The sequence below is a fragment of the Aureobasidium melanogenum genome (genome assembly GCF_000721775.1).
Source record: "Aureobasidium melanogenum CBS 110374 unplaced genomic scaffold scaffold_37, whole genome shotgun sequence".
Lineage (NCBI taxonomy): Eukaryota > Fungi > Ascomycota > Dothideomycetes > Dothideales > Saccotheciaceae > Aureobasidium > Aureobasidium melanogenum.
Genome location: NW_024470089.1, coordinates 98,087 through 113,207, shown reverse-complemented (window position 1 = coordinate 113,207; position 15,121 = coordinate 98,087). Strand labels below are relative to the sequence as shown.

Genomic DNA, 15,121 nt, shown 5'->3' with positions numbered 1-15,121 from the left:
TAAGTCTACCTTTTAAGGGCTATAGAGGGCACCCTAGGCCGTAGAGGCCTTCTAGAGCTTAGCTACTAGATGTAATTGCTAAAGGAACTTGATTTTTTAGACTACTAGCGCACGGCACGATTATATACCAAATCCGCTAAGCAATGGCTTACTCCGGCTTCGCAATAACAGATTAGAGAGACTCGCAGGCGTCGGCTCTAACAACACCGAGTAACAACCTCACACATACACCATAGGTTGTCCGCATGATTCAATCCGTGATGCCAATACATGTTTATGATTAGCTCTCAGCTGTTGGAACAATCATGTGAGCAGTTATTGCGAGTCACCAACGTACTCGAATACGTACGTAGAAAATGTAGGTGGGTGGGTGTTGCGCAGAGGGTTACGCGGGCAGCGGAGTCTCTCCATGTTTGGCAAGCAACTCCGCTTTGACTTTGCTTGCTGCTTATCGAGTTTGCCGACTGCTCTCAACAATCTTGGGGGGCAGCGCGGCGTGACAGGCCAAGTCTAGTATTGCAGAGTGGCAAAAGCAGGCACTGCAGAGTAGCTGCACGTCGATGGCCCGAACCCCGGGAGCCGCGAGCTCAACCACCACCGCCGCTGCCGCCATCGACGTCAAACTCTAAGAGGGGAACCCGCCCAACGCGCGTCGCCCCTTGCCCAGACCACTGAGACCACCCTCGATATCCAGCGTTTGTTCCTGGTTTCCACCAGTGCCATGTTGTCATTAGCGTGATCCTGTTGCATGGCTGAAGAAGGTGGTGCCTTGCTCGCTACCAAAACAGGTATGGCCAACCATGGCTGTGCTGATCAAAACACGCGAGCGGGATCTTTTTTTCGTTGTGTGGATGCATGTTTACTCTAGATCGGTTGGAAAGTACTTGAAGGATCGCTCCTTCTCGTCGTGCAGCATTTATTAATCAAGTCCTTGTGCATCTTGTCTGATCACCCTCGTTCCATCCTGCTACCTGTACATCTTTCCTACAGCACAAAGAACCATCTTCCGTCAAGCAATATCTGCAATCAAGATGCAGTTCAAGTCTCTCGCTGTCTTCGCTCTCTCTGCTGGAGCCCTCGCCGCTCCCGAGAAGAGACAGGCCACTGATGCCAACCTGTAAGGCTCGCAGGTCCAGCATGCCGCTATCTCATGTACTGACATGCGCAGCGTTTCCATCGTCCAGGTTCTTCAAACTGCTGTTCCTTCCTCCATTTACCAAGAGTTCCTCACCAACTCTGGTGGTGTCTACTCGTCCGTCGCATCTGAATTGGCCGCCAGCTCGACTCCCTCTTGGATCGCTGCTCTTCCCACTGGTGTCAAGTCGTACGTTTTCGGTCTTGCCGAGGGTACTTCTGCAGCCAGCTCGGCCATTGCAAATGCCACCTCTGCTGCTGCTGCTTCTGTCACATCTGCCCCAGTGATCATCGCGAACAACGGCACAGCTGTCGCCAACCAGACTGCCCCTGCTGTCGTCGCATCCAATGGCACAGCTCTCATCAACGGCACTGTCCCTGCTACCATTGCACAGAACGGCACCGCCATCATCAACGGTACTACTCTTGGAAACGGAACCGTCGTCGTCAATGGCACTGCTATCGCCAATGGCTCTGCTATCGTGACCGGAACTTCATCTCGTACCCACTCTGCTGGTTCATCTTCCACCAGCGGCTCTGGTTCTGGCTCTGGCTCTGGTTCTGGTTCCGGCTCTGGCTCCAGCTCTCGTGGCTCTGGCTCGAGCGGCGGTGCTTCTTCCACTTCCACTGGAGGCGCGTCTCTCCCCACTGCTCTCGGCATGGGTCTTGCTGGCGCCGTCGGTCTGGTTGGTGTTTTTGTTCTCTAAGTTCCGGCTGTTTGCACCTGAGCATATGATTCGCATGATTCCCGTTAGTTGCGTAAGCCTTGCTTCATGACTTTCGTACGGGATTGTATCAAAAGTTTAGACTAAGCCTCTTTTAATGTCACTTAACATACTTTATTGTACCTCGAACATCTATTTGCAGTGAGATGTGTATGGCTGTCATCGGTTCTCACAATATATGTTCGAACGAATGTTGCAATGAGGTTGACTGCTACATCTCCTGAGTTGTATCTTTTTTGTCGTGTTGTCAGCGTGCATGTTGCAACATGCAGTCAATCGAGTGTTTAGCCGAGGTAGTTGACGTCACGAACTTTCTCGAGTTCGACAACCTTGATGAGGACTCCCATTCTTCCTCAATTGAAAACACAATCATCATACAAGGCCAACATGATGTCGAAGCTACCGAAGAGTGTTTCTACTGCCACCTCGCGCTTGGCGCAAGTCACCCAGCAGTTCTCGTCCCAGGCACCCCTCAGACAGCAGCAAGCGAGAATGGTTCACAGAGGTACCATGCACAAGCTAAACACTGGGTAGGTTTTTGCTTCGAATGAAGCTGTCCAATGTGATTTTGAGATGAGCCGGTCACTAACAGCCATCGTAGAGCAAGTATTCCGGCACTTGGATTTGGAACTTGGCAAGACAAAGATGCACAAGAGCCTGCAGTAATTGCTGCCCTGCAAGCTGGTGTAAGACACATTGATACTGCAGCTGTGTATGGTACTGAGCCTGCGGTCGGCTCTGCTATCAAGAAGTCTGGTGTTCCCCGTTCAGAGATCTTCCTTGTTACCAAACTCTGGAACAATTCGCATGCTCCCGAAGATGTTGAGGCTGCTCTCGACACGTCTCTTGCAAACCTTGGAACTGACTACGTTGACCTTTGGCTGATGCACTGGCCATCTGCCTTTGCTAGTGGTTCATCGCTCTTTCCAAAGGACTCAAATGGCAAGGTTAAACCCGGAAACTCGGACTATGTCGAGACTTACAAGGCTATGGAGAAGGTCTACAAGTCTGGCAAGGCCAGAGCTATTGGCGTTTCAAACTTCAGCAAGGCTGAGATGGAAAGACTGATCAAGGAGACGAGCGTTGTTCCAGCAGCCCACCAGGTCGAGCTTCATCCATACTTGCAGCAGCACGAATTTGCCGAGTGGCACAAGTCTCAGGGTATCCACGTCACTCAATATTCGCCTTTCGGAAACAGCAATGAAGTTGTAAGTGTATCTCGACAGCCAGAGTGCTATAACATGAGAGTTTTGGGCCGTTTCCCATAATTCTCACGTGGTACTTGTTGGATAGAATTTGAGCTAACCAAATCTTGATATCAGTACTCCAAGGGCCAGAACCTGAGCAAGCTGATCGAAGACCCAACACTGGTCGAAATTGGTAAGAAGTATGGCAAGTCTGGAGCGCAAGTAGCGTTGGCTTGGGGAATCGCTCATGGCCGAAGTGTCATTCCCAAGAGCAAGACTCCTGCGAGAATTCAGCAGAACGTCGAAGGAGACTTTGAACTGTCTGCTGAGGACGTCAAGAAGGTGGATGCTATCGACAGAAAATTGCGCTTCAATGACCCCAGTGCGAACTTTGGGTGGAACTTCTATCAGGATCTTGAAGGAAAGGAGGCTTAAGTCGTTGCCGGTGGCCGGCTAGGTTTAGATCCGCTGTTCATGAGCACGAGTCGTGTAGTATATTGCGAATTGATGATCCTTAGTACAGGTCTTTACATCCACCAGTTGTGCAAGCGCCTACGGTGTGAGTTGGTCGGCTCGTTGCCGATTGATCATCTATCATGTAATGAACCTCATACAAACTGTCCAACGTGGCTGCTGCGAACCATTTATGGCGAGTAATGGACCGCATATTACTGTTGTATTCGAATCGGAGGCAAGAATGCATTACAATGCCGCAACAGTAGATCCGCTCTGCAGAGCTTGCTGCAAGGGAATACATGCAGAACGTCTGGCTCGCAGCATCAAGAAACAGTCAAAGGCACTCACTACTGTGCACAAATCATAACATCGAATCGGGAATGGCTGCACGTTCTTTCGGGCGCGTTGTCTCGAAATCCCCCGGTCAAAGGTCTCGAAGGCCTGCTAGTCAGGGGGTGAATTGACAGGGTCAGCCAATGACGAGTGGCGTCCCTGGCGCGGCCCGGAAATTCATGGCGGCTCTATTGGTGATCATGAGTGGAAGTGCTCATAATGATCACTGCAATGCAGCTATTGGGGTTGAAATTGGTTGTGCCATTTGGCGCTGGAGGAGCAATGAGGAAAACAAGAAAAGAAGAATTCGTCTTTTGCTAGCAGTAGAAAACCGACGATAGAGACGGTTGTTGGAGAGCTCTTCTTTCCAACCTCTCCAAGCCCTTGCCGAAACCTAATCACTTTTTACCCCTGGAAACCGTTAAACACGTCCGCCGACCCAAAGTCTCGTGTTCTCTCAAGCAGTCGGCTCCCTTGCGATGCAATTCAGGAAGGGTTAAGCTGAGCACACAATGGTAGAAGATTGGCATTCGCCGGACGGCGCAAATGAGACCTCGCAATCTCACGGTCGGTCAAAGCTGCGGGAGCAGTCGACTTTGATGAATGAGCCTGTCAGCGTGCCCTCCTTTTCATCAATCAAGAAGCGAGCCTCGCAGATCCCATTGGCGATAGTCTCGTCGCCTGTAAGAAGGAAGCCCGTGCCAGATAAACCTTCACCTCGAGCCGTTTCCTTCTCCTACATAGCCAGTCCGTCCCAGCCCCACGATGCTGCTCTGCGAACGAGGCCTTCTTCCATAGACCAGTCGTTACTCCTGCAGGAAACGGCTTTAACGGACGTTAACGTGCCCCCTCGCGCGTCAGAACACCAGGACCGCCGAAACCAAGCTCCGATCCTGCAAAAGTATGTCGACACACCGTTGAATAGGGGATAGCATTCACCTTAGTGTCGCGTGCATGGCTAACCCTCTGTTAAAGGGATACCACGAGTCCTGAACATCTCCCACCCGTTTCGTCTCTCGCTCTCTTCCTCTCCGGTGCACAACGTCGCAGCATAATCGACAGTCGTTTGCCGGTACCGTTAAGATATGATAAGACAACCGCTCCCGGCCACCACAGAAATTCCAGCCTGTCGAGTCCGACGTCAGTCCCAGCCTCTCCTCGTAGAGGTCGCTCTTCTACCATGAGTGTCCCCGTCCAAGCCCCTGCCATGACTGTGCAGCTGGACGGCATTCCCAGATCATTCACCGACGAGTCTACCGAGTCATTCGCCTCGTCGTCACCCAAGAGGAGATCCAAGTCTCCTGGCCGCAAGCTCGGCTCCTTCTTCGGTTGGAAGTCATCCTCTCCGAATCTCGAAGCACAATCACCAGCAACATCCTTCTCAGACGTGTCAGCCTCGCCAGTCCACTCTCGCAACACCAGTCACATCGATGCTACACAGACAAACATGGGTCTAACACCACCTGCTCTTGATTTCCATAGCCACAATCGCGCTGGCTCTCAACCGCAATACTTCGACTTCGCCAATCACCATACCATGTCCACCTCGTCGACCATCAACGCTCATGTAGAGGAACTGGAGCGCGAGCTCCAGCAAGTGAGTTCTGAACTTGCTGGTTCCATCCGTCGAGAGATGGAGCTCGAGGACGAGATTGATCGCTTCCGCAGCGAAATGCCCGCTGGCTCGAGCGAGATTGGCCGAAGAACAAGCGACTACTTCTCGGACTCTGGCACTAGCTCCTTGAGGTATCCCCTTATGGACAGCGAGGCCAAGATTGACGAGCTAGAGCGTCTCAAGAGAAAGGCAGAGCAAGAGAAGGCACAGATGCAAGTCGACTATGCTCAGAAACTCTCCGAAGAGTTAAAGCTGAGGAAGGGCTTGGAAGCGCAAGTCCAACAGCTGGAAGAGCAACTGCAAAACAACAAGGACGGTGTACCAGCGGAAGAGGGCCACAAAGACGAACGTGTCCGCGAACTCGAGGTCTTCCTCGACGAGACTCGTCGTCGCTTGAGCCAAGAGCGTCAATCGAAGGATAACTTCGAAGACCTCTTCGCAGCCCTCAAGGACGAAAGCGTAAAGCACCGCAACGAGCGCGACAACCTTCGTGACGAAGTAGTCCCTGAGCTCAAGGCCAGAGTCGAAGGTCTCGAAGCCGAAGCTGCCGAGATGCAATCACTTCGTTATGAGAACGCTAGCATGCAACAACAACTACAAGCCCTCCGTGCTGAAGTTTCAATGCTTCAAGAGGCACAAGACAGAGACTCTGGATTCAACGAGGACGTCTTCGCACCACCGCGATTCCCCAAGGCAGGCTTGTCGCGATCCAACTCTTTGGCTAGGCCCGCTTCGAATGGCAACCTTCGTAGAAGCAACTCTTTGGCAAGATCGGGCTCGGTCAGAGAGCGAAGTGAAACTCGCCAACGATCCGACTCAATCTCTGGCGACCGCCACAAGGATCTTGAGGACCAACGCGATGCACTGCACCAGGCTCTCAAGAACCTGCTACGCAGATACGAAAGTGAGAAGCGAGAGCATGCAAAGATCATGCGAAAGCTCACCAGCGATCGCGATCGTGCCAGAAAGGAAACCACTGGCAGAACTCCCTTCACACGTGAAGTGAACCTTGTTCGGTATGAGATCGGCGAGCTTAGAAAGCGTGCCGACGACGCTCTCGAGCAAAAGTGGCAATGTGAAAGCAACATTGGTGGCGTCAAAATGGCTCTTGACAGAGCGCAGCAAGAGACACAGTCTATGCGCGAGTACCTCAACGGCCGAACCATGAGCGGATCTCCGCGCAAGTCTACCTTTGAGGGACTCGGCATCGATATTGCTGATGAGAACGTCGAGCTTGGAGAAGAGGACCGCAAGACTATGATCAAGGTTCTCAGACAAAGTATTGCCCTAGCAGAGACAGAACGCGACGCTGCTCTTCGTGAGGCAGAGGAGTACCGCCAAAAGGCTTATATGCTCCAACAGTCTGAGGACGAGCACATCGACACACAAAACAATCTCGCACACCAATTGCTTGAAGCTGCAACACGCATGGAGCAACTAGCATCGCAAGTCGAGGAACATCTGCAAGCTAATCTGCAACTGCGTAAACGACTTAGCCAGGCCGTCGGCAAAGGAGAACAATCACAAAGCGAGTCGACTGCACTTATCGTGGGTATGCAATCTCGACTAAAATCTTTGGAGGACAACGTCGTTGCAGCGCAGCAAAGCAGTGAGCTTGCACTAGTGGACCATGAGGATGAAGCAAACCAGATGGAGGAGACCAATAGCAGTCCGAGACTCCAGCGTCTCAATGTCCCTGGAAAGACAGCTGCGTCCTCGTTGCAGGCTTCACCTCTATTTGGAGTCAAGAGTCCTAAGATCGGCACAACCAACGAAAGCATGGCAGAGAAACTCAAGACTAGAACTCTTGAACTTAGGGTTCAGGAACTTGAAGCTGCATTGATAGAAGCTGATTCAGAGATGCAATCCGTTGTGCAGCGCATTAACAGCTCCCAATTTGAGATTGCGGAGCTCCAAAGCGAGAGGTATGTGTCCACAGAGCAATATGCACAAATCAAAAGCTAACTCTAGACCCAAGGGACGAGGCCAATCGACAAATGCGTCGCCTACAGGCTACTATCTCAGACGAGAAGCAAAAGGCACAGGCACTATTGATGGCATAGAAAGCCACCAAGATGTTGATACGCTTGGATAGGTGTTTTGACACGGAAGTGTCCCGTTCGCATACTTGTTGCGAGCGTAAACAGTTGACATGATTTTTCTGGTTAAGGTAGTTTATTTTTGGATATTATTATACCCTCGTTGACAGCAAGAAGAGTTGAGTGGAATGTGGGAGTACTGGAATTGGTAGTATGCATAGCATTGCATTTAGACAGCATGAATAGAAGCGAGCGCGCGCGTGGAATGGAAAGTCGTGCAACGTGGAGCCAACGTGGTAATATCGCAGTGTTGATAGAGGTAGAGTTTGGCACGGGTGGAGCTGGTGGACGTGTGTTTCAGACCCCAGACGAGTTGACCCTAGCGCGACAGCAAGGGGCGGCGGCCTCAAGCTGAATATCGTGGAATCAAATCGTTCTCCCAACTTCAGTCGACTGGCACTCTGAGTAGTCCGAGCAGTCTGTATTGACGAGACTGTGTTTGCAACTGAGTGATCAACCGCCCTTGGCACTTTGGACGTGCGTGCCCTCATCTACATAGCACACCGGCTCGGTCTCCGTTTTGCAGCTTCCCCTCTGTCCTCTGCTGCCTCCCTACCGCCCTTCGACCTCTCATCCACGAGCCAGGCCCCCTTCACGATCTCGTCCGCCTCGACCAGTCCCTGCTGCTTGCTGCACACTTTTGTGAGCCATCTGCCGCTGTGCGGTCGACAGTACGTTTGTCCAAGATCAACAGCCGACCTCAGCTTCTGGCTCAAGACTAACCCACTCGTGTCAACAGTAACAAGCATGAATCCCAACAACCAGCAGCAGTCCAACCGACTGCAACTCAACTTTGGTTTCCAAGGAGTCCAGAACTTCGGCGCTGACCAGGGCCGCGCCTATCCCACCACCCCCTCGACCTTCCCGCAACCCTTTCCTAATCCTCAGGGACAACAAGAGGTATGGGGCACCGCACAACCCGGCATGAACAGTGGCTTCACCAACCAAGGCTACTTTGCAAACAACCCCTACACCTCGGCCGTCCAGCAACAACAGACCAACCTGCATGCCCAGCAAGGCTACAGACCTCAGCCAAATCAAGCACAGCAGCCACAGCAGCAGCAATATCACGATGCTGCTACAAACGGCCTTGTACACCAGTTCTCCAACCAGAATCTTGGCGGTCCACCTCGCGCCCAGAGCCCGTACGCTCGTCAAGTTTCTCCTAATCCCAACCCCAACCGACCACGTACCGCCAATTCGACCCATCAACAACAGCAACACTATTCGGGACCATCTTTGTCCGATGAAGAACCCCCGCCGAAGAACCCAGAGCGCTTCTCCACCAGCATTGGTAACCGTGCCAAGTTGCAGACGGAGCTCGTCAGCACTTTCTTCCGCGACAGTGTAGAGCGAGCTCGCGACCGAAATGCTCGGTAGGTTGCCAGTCCATAAATGCTCTGTTTGATCTGACAGCTGACTCTCGCCAGCGCCCAAGAGCTCGAGACAATCATGAAGGATGCCACAGTATCAGACTCCCGCAAACAACAGAAGACGACTAGTATGCGTCGCTCCGAAGCAAACTTCCTCCGTTTTCTTCGTACCAGCGAGAGACCTCAGAACTACTCGACACTCAAGATCATTGGAAAGGGAGCCTTTGGCGAAGTCAAGCTCGTGCAGCGCAAGCATGATGGCAAGATCTACGCTCTCAAGTCGCTTGTTAAGGCTGAAATGGTACGTTGAAACAAAATCGACTCCCAAGCCGTACTGACACTGCGGTCACAGTTCAAGAAAGATCAACTCGCTCACGTGCGTGCCGAACGTGACATTCTTGCAAACGCCGACAGTCCCTGGCTCGTCAAGCTGCATACCTCGTTCCAGGACTCGACCTTCCTTTACATGCTCATGGAGTTCTTGCCTGGCGGTGATCTCATGACAATGCTGATCAAGTACGAGATTTTCTCGGAAGACATTACTCGTTTCTACATGGCCGAGATCACACTGGCTCTGGAAGCCGTACATAAATTAGGCTTCATTCATCGGTATGCTTGTCCTCAAACCTCGTAATTGCACACGGCTAACAAGGCCTCAGTGATATCAAGCCTGACAACATCTTGCTCGACCGAGGTGGTCACATCAAGCTCACTGACTTTGGTCTTTCGACCGGCTTCCACAAGGAACACAACGCCTCATACTATCAACAACTCATGTCAAACGCCCGCTCACGTGCGACGGCAGCCAATCGCCAGTCCGTCTCACTCGACCAGATTCAGTTGACTGTGAGCAACCGGCACCAAGTAAACACCTGGCGCAAGTCTCGTCGCCAGCTCGCATACTCGACCGTTGGAACTCCTGATTACATTGCTCCCGAGATTTTCAGCGGCAAAGGTTATGACTACCGTTGCGACTGGTGGAGTGTAGGCACTATTATGTTCGAATGTCTTATTGGATGGCCTCCATTCTGTGCAGAGGAACCTCACGATACATACCGCAAGATTGTCGACTGGCCAAGAAACTTGCACTTCCCTCCTGACCAACAGATTGGTGCTGAGGCAGAACACTTCATCCGCAGGTAAGTTAGACTCGATTGACCTGTCATAACGCTCTTGCTGACTCGATTAGTCTGATCTGTGATGCCGACAATCGCCTCGGTCGCCTCGGAGGTGCCACTGAGATCAAGCAGCACCCCTTCTTCCGAGGCGTGGTCTGGGACCAACTTCGTCGCATCCGTGCTCCATTCGAGCCCAAGCTCTCATCGGCTATCGACACACAGAACTTCCCTATCGACGAGATTCCGCAGACGGACAACAGCGCTGCGCTTCGTGCTCAGAATGAGGCAATGGGTGGAGAGGAAGCCAGCATGAGCTTGCCCTTCATTGGTTACACGTACAAGCGTTTCGATGCTTTCCGTGGTAGTTGAGGAACTAAACCAATTCTGAAGAGCTGAACAGTCATCCGCTTTTTGGTGGTTGATCAAATTGGCTTGTCCTGGTTGTGGACAAAGTGATGGGATGGTGGAAGGCGCAAGTGTGAAGAGTAAGACAGCATAAGTCAGTGCAGTACAGGCGTCATTAAGGCGATATTGTAGCATTTGGGCAGACAGGTTCCGCGGGTATGGGTGATACTCTGCGTGTCGAGAAAAATAAGAACATTCAGCGCTGGAACCGCCAGATGGACTTTAGCGAGAGGGCAATTTCTTGAATGACCAACTGCTTTTACGCGCTATGAAGCCACACCAAATGATAGGTAGAGTCTTGTTTCTGCGGTCAGAGACGTTGGCGTGAGCCGTTTACAGTATAGACTAAAGCTCGAGGTCAGGAACGGTAGGCTCTCGGAAGTGATGGTATGGAAGTCGATTGTGATTGGCCAGGGCACCGCAGGCTCTCGGCCTAGGGCAAAGCAGGGTACCGGTCAGGGTCTAGGCTCCGAGGCCTCTTGCTCTCTGCTCTTTTAGAGGCCATACGCAATCGATTGCATGACTGGTAGACCGGCCTCTCGAGGCTGAACCGACACGATGCCGCCAATACTGCTGATGAAGCGTACGCTGGACGACTTGGAAGATCTGGACGCTTTTGACGACTTTGGTGCGAGCGAGGATGAGAAAGAGCTAGTGGAACCCCACCCAAAGCGCCTACGAGACAAGAGCTCTATTGCAAGAGAGGAAAAGCCACAGGAGAACCATGCCCAGACCGAGGAGAAAGATGTTGCAGACAGGCTTGTCGAGCTTATGATGCCTCGGATGGAAGCTCAGATGCAGCAATTGGTCAACGGCGCGGCCATGCGCATGCTGGACGTCCTGAGCCAGAAGCTCGCTAGACTGGAGTCGCGAATAGATGAAATGCACAACGAGTGGAAGAGAAGCATCGGAACATCTCTCACCGATCTGAAGCGACAAGATGCCAGGGATCAAGAACCCGCAACGCAGCAGTACCAATTTGGAAACCGCCATCAATCAGCAGTCCAGCAGTACTATGGACGAACCCAGGCTCCACCCATCACTGCTCTCAAACAAGATACAAACACTTCTTCACGTCCGGATGATCCTTTGCAGACTTTCTTTCAAGAAGCTGCTCAAGCCGCAGACACTCCCACCATCGTCGGCCCAACCAGCAATCGTCGCGTCCCTTTCATGGCTCGACGCCATCGTCAGATGGCAACTCCGGGCTTTGGACCCAACGCACAAACAACACCTAATGGAACCGCCGATATAAATCCAGAAGATGCCCCACAATACCGTCTGCAAAGAGGCGTAGAAAGCGTCATGCAGCTATGGCACGAGTTCTTTGTTGGCTCTGCCGAAAAACCTGCCATCAACGAACTGGACCACAAGTATGGCAGTGCCTGGCGCTGGAAGGACAACAAGGAAGGCGTCTACTACAGCATGCGCCGCGTTGTTATTGACGAGATCCAAGCCCGTGTCGAAGCTCGTTGTCCCAATTCCACAGGCGCGACTGGCGATATCTGGATTGCCGTATGCGAAGAAATGGACGCTGAACGAACAAACATGCAATTCACCCTCAACCAATACATCTTCGAGTTGAAACGTCGAGACAAACCAGTACCCGTTCCTGGAACAAAAAAGTGGGATCCGAATAACCCCAATCCGCCGCCGCCTCCAGTACTGTCACGCTCCACACCATCAGTACAAAAACTCTGGACCGAGTGGTTCTCTGGAAAGTTGAACTATAACGGCTATGCCACTTTCCCATCGATTGTGCAATTGAACCACAAATTCGGAAACACATGGCGTCAATTCACTACGCCAGAGTACAACATCTACCTCAAGCGTCGCTGTATCATTGACATTGCACTGCGCCGGATCGTCGAAGTAGGTGGAGACAAGACCGAAACCACCAAAAAGGTTCTGAAAATGATGGATGCTGAGAGAGTAGCCCACAATCTGAGTCTGGTGCAGTATCACGCTTGGGCAAGAGAGAAATATGGCTACCATGCCTCGTCAAGAACGCATTTTCCAAAATTTGTCGCCGATCTGGGAGAGGCACCGGAAGAAGCTATTGAGCTCGAAGCGCGAACTAGATCACAGCAAGACGAGGAAGATGGCGTCGTCAGAGAGCATAGCACGGACATTGATACAGCAATCTTGGGACATGAACGCCAAAGTAAGAGTCGAAATGGACAAGGACAGGACAGCCCTGTGCCGCCGTCACCAGCATCGCTTGGTTAATCAGAGCAATGTTTTGATTCACTATAGATTATATTTTCAAGCTGGATGACAGCTTACGACGGACTCGACTTCTATGCTGTTTGATTGCAGCGCAATGCTCAAGCAGCTCCACCACCCATAATGTTCTTGCCTTTGATACTCTTCCACTCGATGAACAGGCTGACAATAAACGCCAGACCGCTGGTTGCAATAGGCAAGACAAACGCAGACGTCACGGCATGACTGTATGCCTGCAATACACCTGGCAATTGCGCAGCCGAAACTACCTCTCTGACATGCGTAGCACCAGCAGCGACCACAGCAGCTGGGTTGACTCCAGGTGCATTCTTGATAATGTCCTTGACCAGCGTGTTGGCAAATATGTTTTGTGCAATCGAGATGGAGATGGCACCTCCCAAGCTGTTAAAGAAGATCGCAATGGCGTTTCCCGAAGGCATGTCCTTTTCATCCAAGACCACCTGTACAGCGATAAACGGAATCTGGATCGCAGAGCCGGAACCAATACCAGCAAGCAGTTGATAGCCTATCCACTTGGCGGCAGGAGAGGCAACTTGGAGAGTATAGAGCATGCCAGCACCGACGGTGAAGATAGCGGCTCCGAACCACATGAATGGTGCGTAATAGCCGATTACAGTGATGGTGCCTCCAACGACAACAGAAGCAAGCGTGTTAGAAACGAGGTACGCGATACATCTGATCCCAGAGCCTTCTGCCGAGGTGTCTTTTACTGCTTGGAAGTAGAACGGCAGATAAAATATATGGCTACAACAATTAGAACACTCCTTCCTGTGAGGCTTAGCGTTTGACTTACGTGTATATTCCCATGGCGAAAAAAGCCGCGTAAAGTGCAGAGACCAAGACTGTACGGTTCTTGACCAGAATGCGAGGTGGCAGAGTAGCTCGATCTCCTAGCTTGATTTGTAGAGCGATGAAGATCGAGATCAACAATCCGAAGCCAAGTAGACAACCCCAAACCTTGCTGTCACTCCACGGATATGTTGTACCACCCCACTGCAGGGCGAGCAGCAGGCAGACGATGGCACAGATCAAGAAGAGGGCGCCCAGGAGGTCAATCTGTTTGATCTTTTCCTTGAAGGTCATGTTCGTGTGTCTTCTTTCTGGGTTCTCAAAGAAGAAAAATACTGTAGCAAGGCCAATGCCACCAAACGGAAGGTTGATCCAGAAGCACTGCAGGCGGATCAGTACAATACAAAGACGCCTTTCCAACAAATCTCATACCCATCTCCATGTTGCTAGGAGCCGTTAGCCTGATTACACAACGATCGCAGGAGTGACATACCATGATCAGTAAAAACACCTCCTAACAAAGGTCCAACCACACTGGCAATGCCAAACATACTAGACAACGATGCAATGTAGATAGCACGCTTCCGCAGAGGAGCGATGAAGCCAATGATAGTCATGCCTCCAGAAAAGAGAGCAGCAGCTCCCACACCAGCAACCGCTCGGCCAACGATGAGCATTGTGGAGCTACTGGCTGCTGCACAAATGACTGAACCGACTTCGAAAATGATCAGTGCCGACAGATAGGTCCATTTGACATCGAAGTAGGTGTAAACCTTGCCGAAGGATGGTTGCAGCGATGTGGTGGTGAGCAAGTAGGAAGAGCCGATCCAGCCGACGTCATTTAGTGCATCGGGCCATTGAGTCGTGATTTTTGGAACTGTTTGAATAAGTTGGCGAATTCTTTGTCAATGCTGGCTGACTTACTTGCTGTTGCGATGACTAGAGGAAGGAGTGAAGTCAGCACAAGTTCCGTCAACCGGTCATATCTTAGAAGGAACGGCCATACTTGAGTTGTCCAACGCAATTACCCAAATAGCAAGAGCGAGGCCCAGTACAAGCAACCAAAGCTTTGGACCGGTGGGATACTTTGATTCATCTTCGGCTTCAGGAGCAGCAGCGCTGGCTTCTTCTACTTTTGATACTGTGCCCTTGTCGACCGAAGAGGTTTCTCTGACAGCAGCCACAGTCTCGGCTTTTCTCATCGACTCGTCTGCCTGCTCATATTCCTCGAGTGGGACAGTGCTAGGTTCCCCTGAAGTCTTATTCTTGCGCGAGCGAAAGAGGCCCATGTTGGCGTCCAATGGTATGGCCGCGACGACGCGCGAATGAGACGGTAAGGAAAGAGCAGCGAACCCACCCCACCTGAGCACCATCCATTATGTACGTTTCCGGCTCCTCAATCTCGTTGCGTAGGAGCCGATCAACGCCTGTTCGTGGGCAGTTCTCGACTCGCGGCCAGTTGCTATGGCGCAACGGTACAATTATACGAGGTACGGAAGTATAACTCAATCCCAGGTATAAGCGAGCCAATCCCAGGATACTCGCAAATGACTTTACGAGACCATCAGATGGACAGTGTAGATTACTGCAGATCTGTCTTCGTAGAAGTGATCACACCGGTCGCAATGTTTCATGCGCCA

The 15,121-nt window shown here is 51.7% G+C and overlaps 6 protein-coding genes across 6 annotated transcripts; 5 read left to right on the top strand and 1 right to left on the bottom strand.

Moving 5' to 3' along the window:
* Positions 1–1,031: 1,031 nt before the first annotated feature.
* M437DRAFT_32922 (uncharacterized protein) lies at positions 1,032–1,517 on the top strand (the record flags this gene model as incomplete). Its single annotated transcript, XM_041019241.1, has 2 exons — positions 1,032–1,117; positions 1,169–1,517. Coding segments are annotated over 2 exons (435 nt in total), but the record flags the coding sequence as incomplete, so codon positions are not given.
* Positions 1,518–2,351: 834 nt separating this feature from the next.
* Positions 2,352–3,481, top strand: M437DRAFT_60157 (Aldo/keto reductase; the record flags this gene model as incomplete). The annotated part of the gene is made up of 3 exons (XM_041023702.1): positions 2,352–2,389; positions 2,461–3,067; positions 3,182–3,481. 3 exons carry the CDS (start codon positions 2,352–2,354, stop codon positions 3,479–3,481), a joined length of 945 nt encoding a protein of 314 aa, XP_040875141.1.
* A 1,534-nt stretch (positions 3,482–5,015) lies between these two features.
* Positions 5,016–7,415, top strand: M437DRAFT_60268 (uncharacterized protein; the record flags this gene model as incomplete). The annotated part of the gene is made up of 1 exon (XM_041023726.1): positions 5,016–7,415. One exon carries the CDS (start codon positions 5,016–5,018, stop codon positions 7,413–7,415), a length of 2,400 nt encoding a protein of 799 aa, XP_040875140.1.
* An 881-nt stretch (positions 7,416–8,296) lies between these two features.
* Positions 8,297–10,409, top strand: M437DRAFT_60240 (kinase-like protein; the record flags this gene model as incomplete). Its single annotated transcript, XM_041023719.1, has 5 exons — positions 8,297–8,925; positions 8,980–9,223; positions 9,275–9,531; positions 9,582–10,061; positions 10,112–10,409. The coding sequence occupies 5 exons, from the start codon at positions 8,297–8,299 to the stop codon at positions 10,407–10,409; spliced, it is 1,908 nt and encodes a 635-aa protein (XP_040875139.1).
* Positions 10,410–11,003: 594 nt separating this feature from the next.
* M437DRAFT_79314 (uncharacterized protein) lies at positions 11,004–12,674 on the top strand (the record flags this gene model as incomplete). Its single annotated transcript, XM_041027152.1, has 1 exon — positions 11,004–12,674. One exon carries the CDS (start codon positions 11,004–11,006, stop codon positions 12,672–12,674), a length of 1,671 nt encoding a protein of 556 aa, XP_040875138.1.
* A 98-nt stretch (positions 12,675–12,772) lies between these two features.
* On the bottom strand, positions 12,773–14,770 carry M437DRAFT_88937 (putative major facilitator superfamily transporter; the record flags this gene model as incomplete). The annotated part of the gene is made up of 6 exons (XM_041028929.1): positions 12,773–13,436; positions 13,486–13,862; positions 13,914–13,927; positions 13,975–14,358; positions 14,406–14,420; positions 14,488–14,770. The coding sequence occupies 6 exons, from the start codon at positions 14,768–14,770 to the stop codon at positions 12,773–12,775; spliced, it is 1,737 nt and encodes a 578-aa protein (XP_040875137.1).
* Positions 14,771–15,121: the final 351 nt, after the last annotated feature.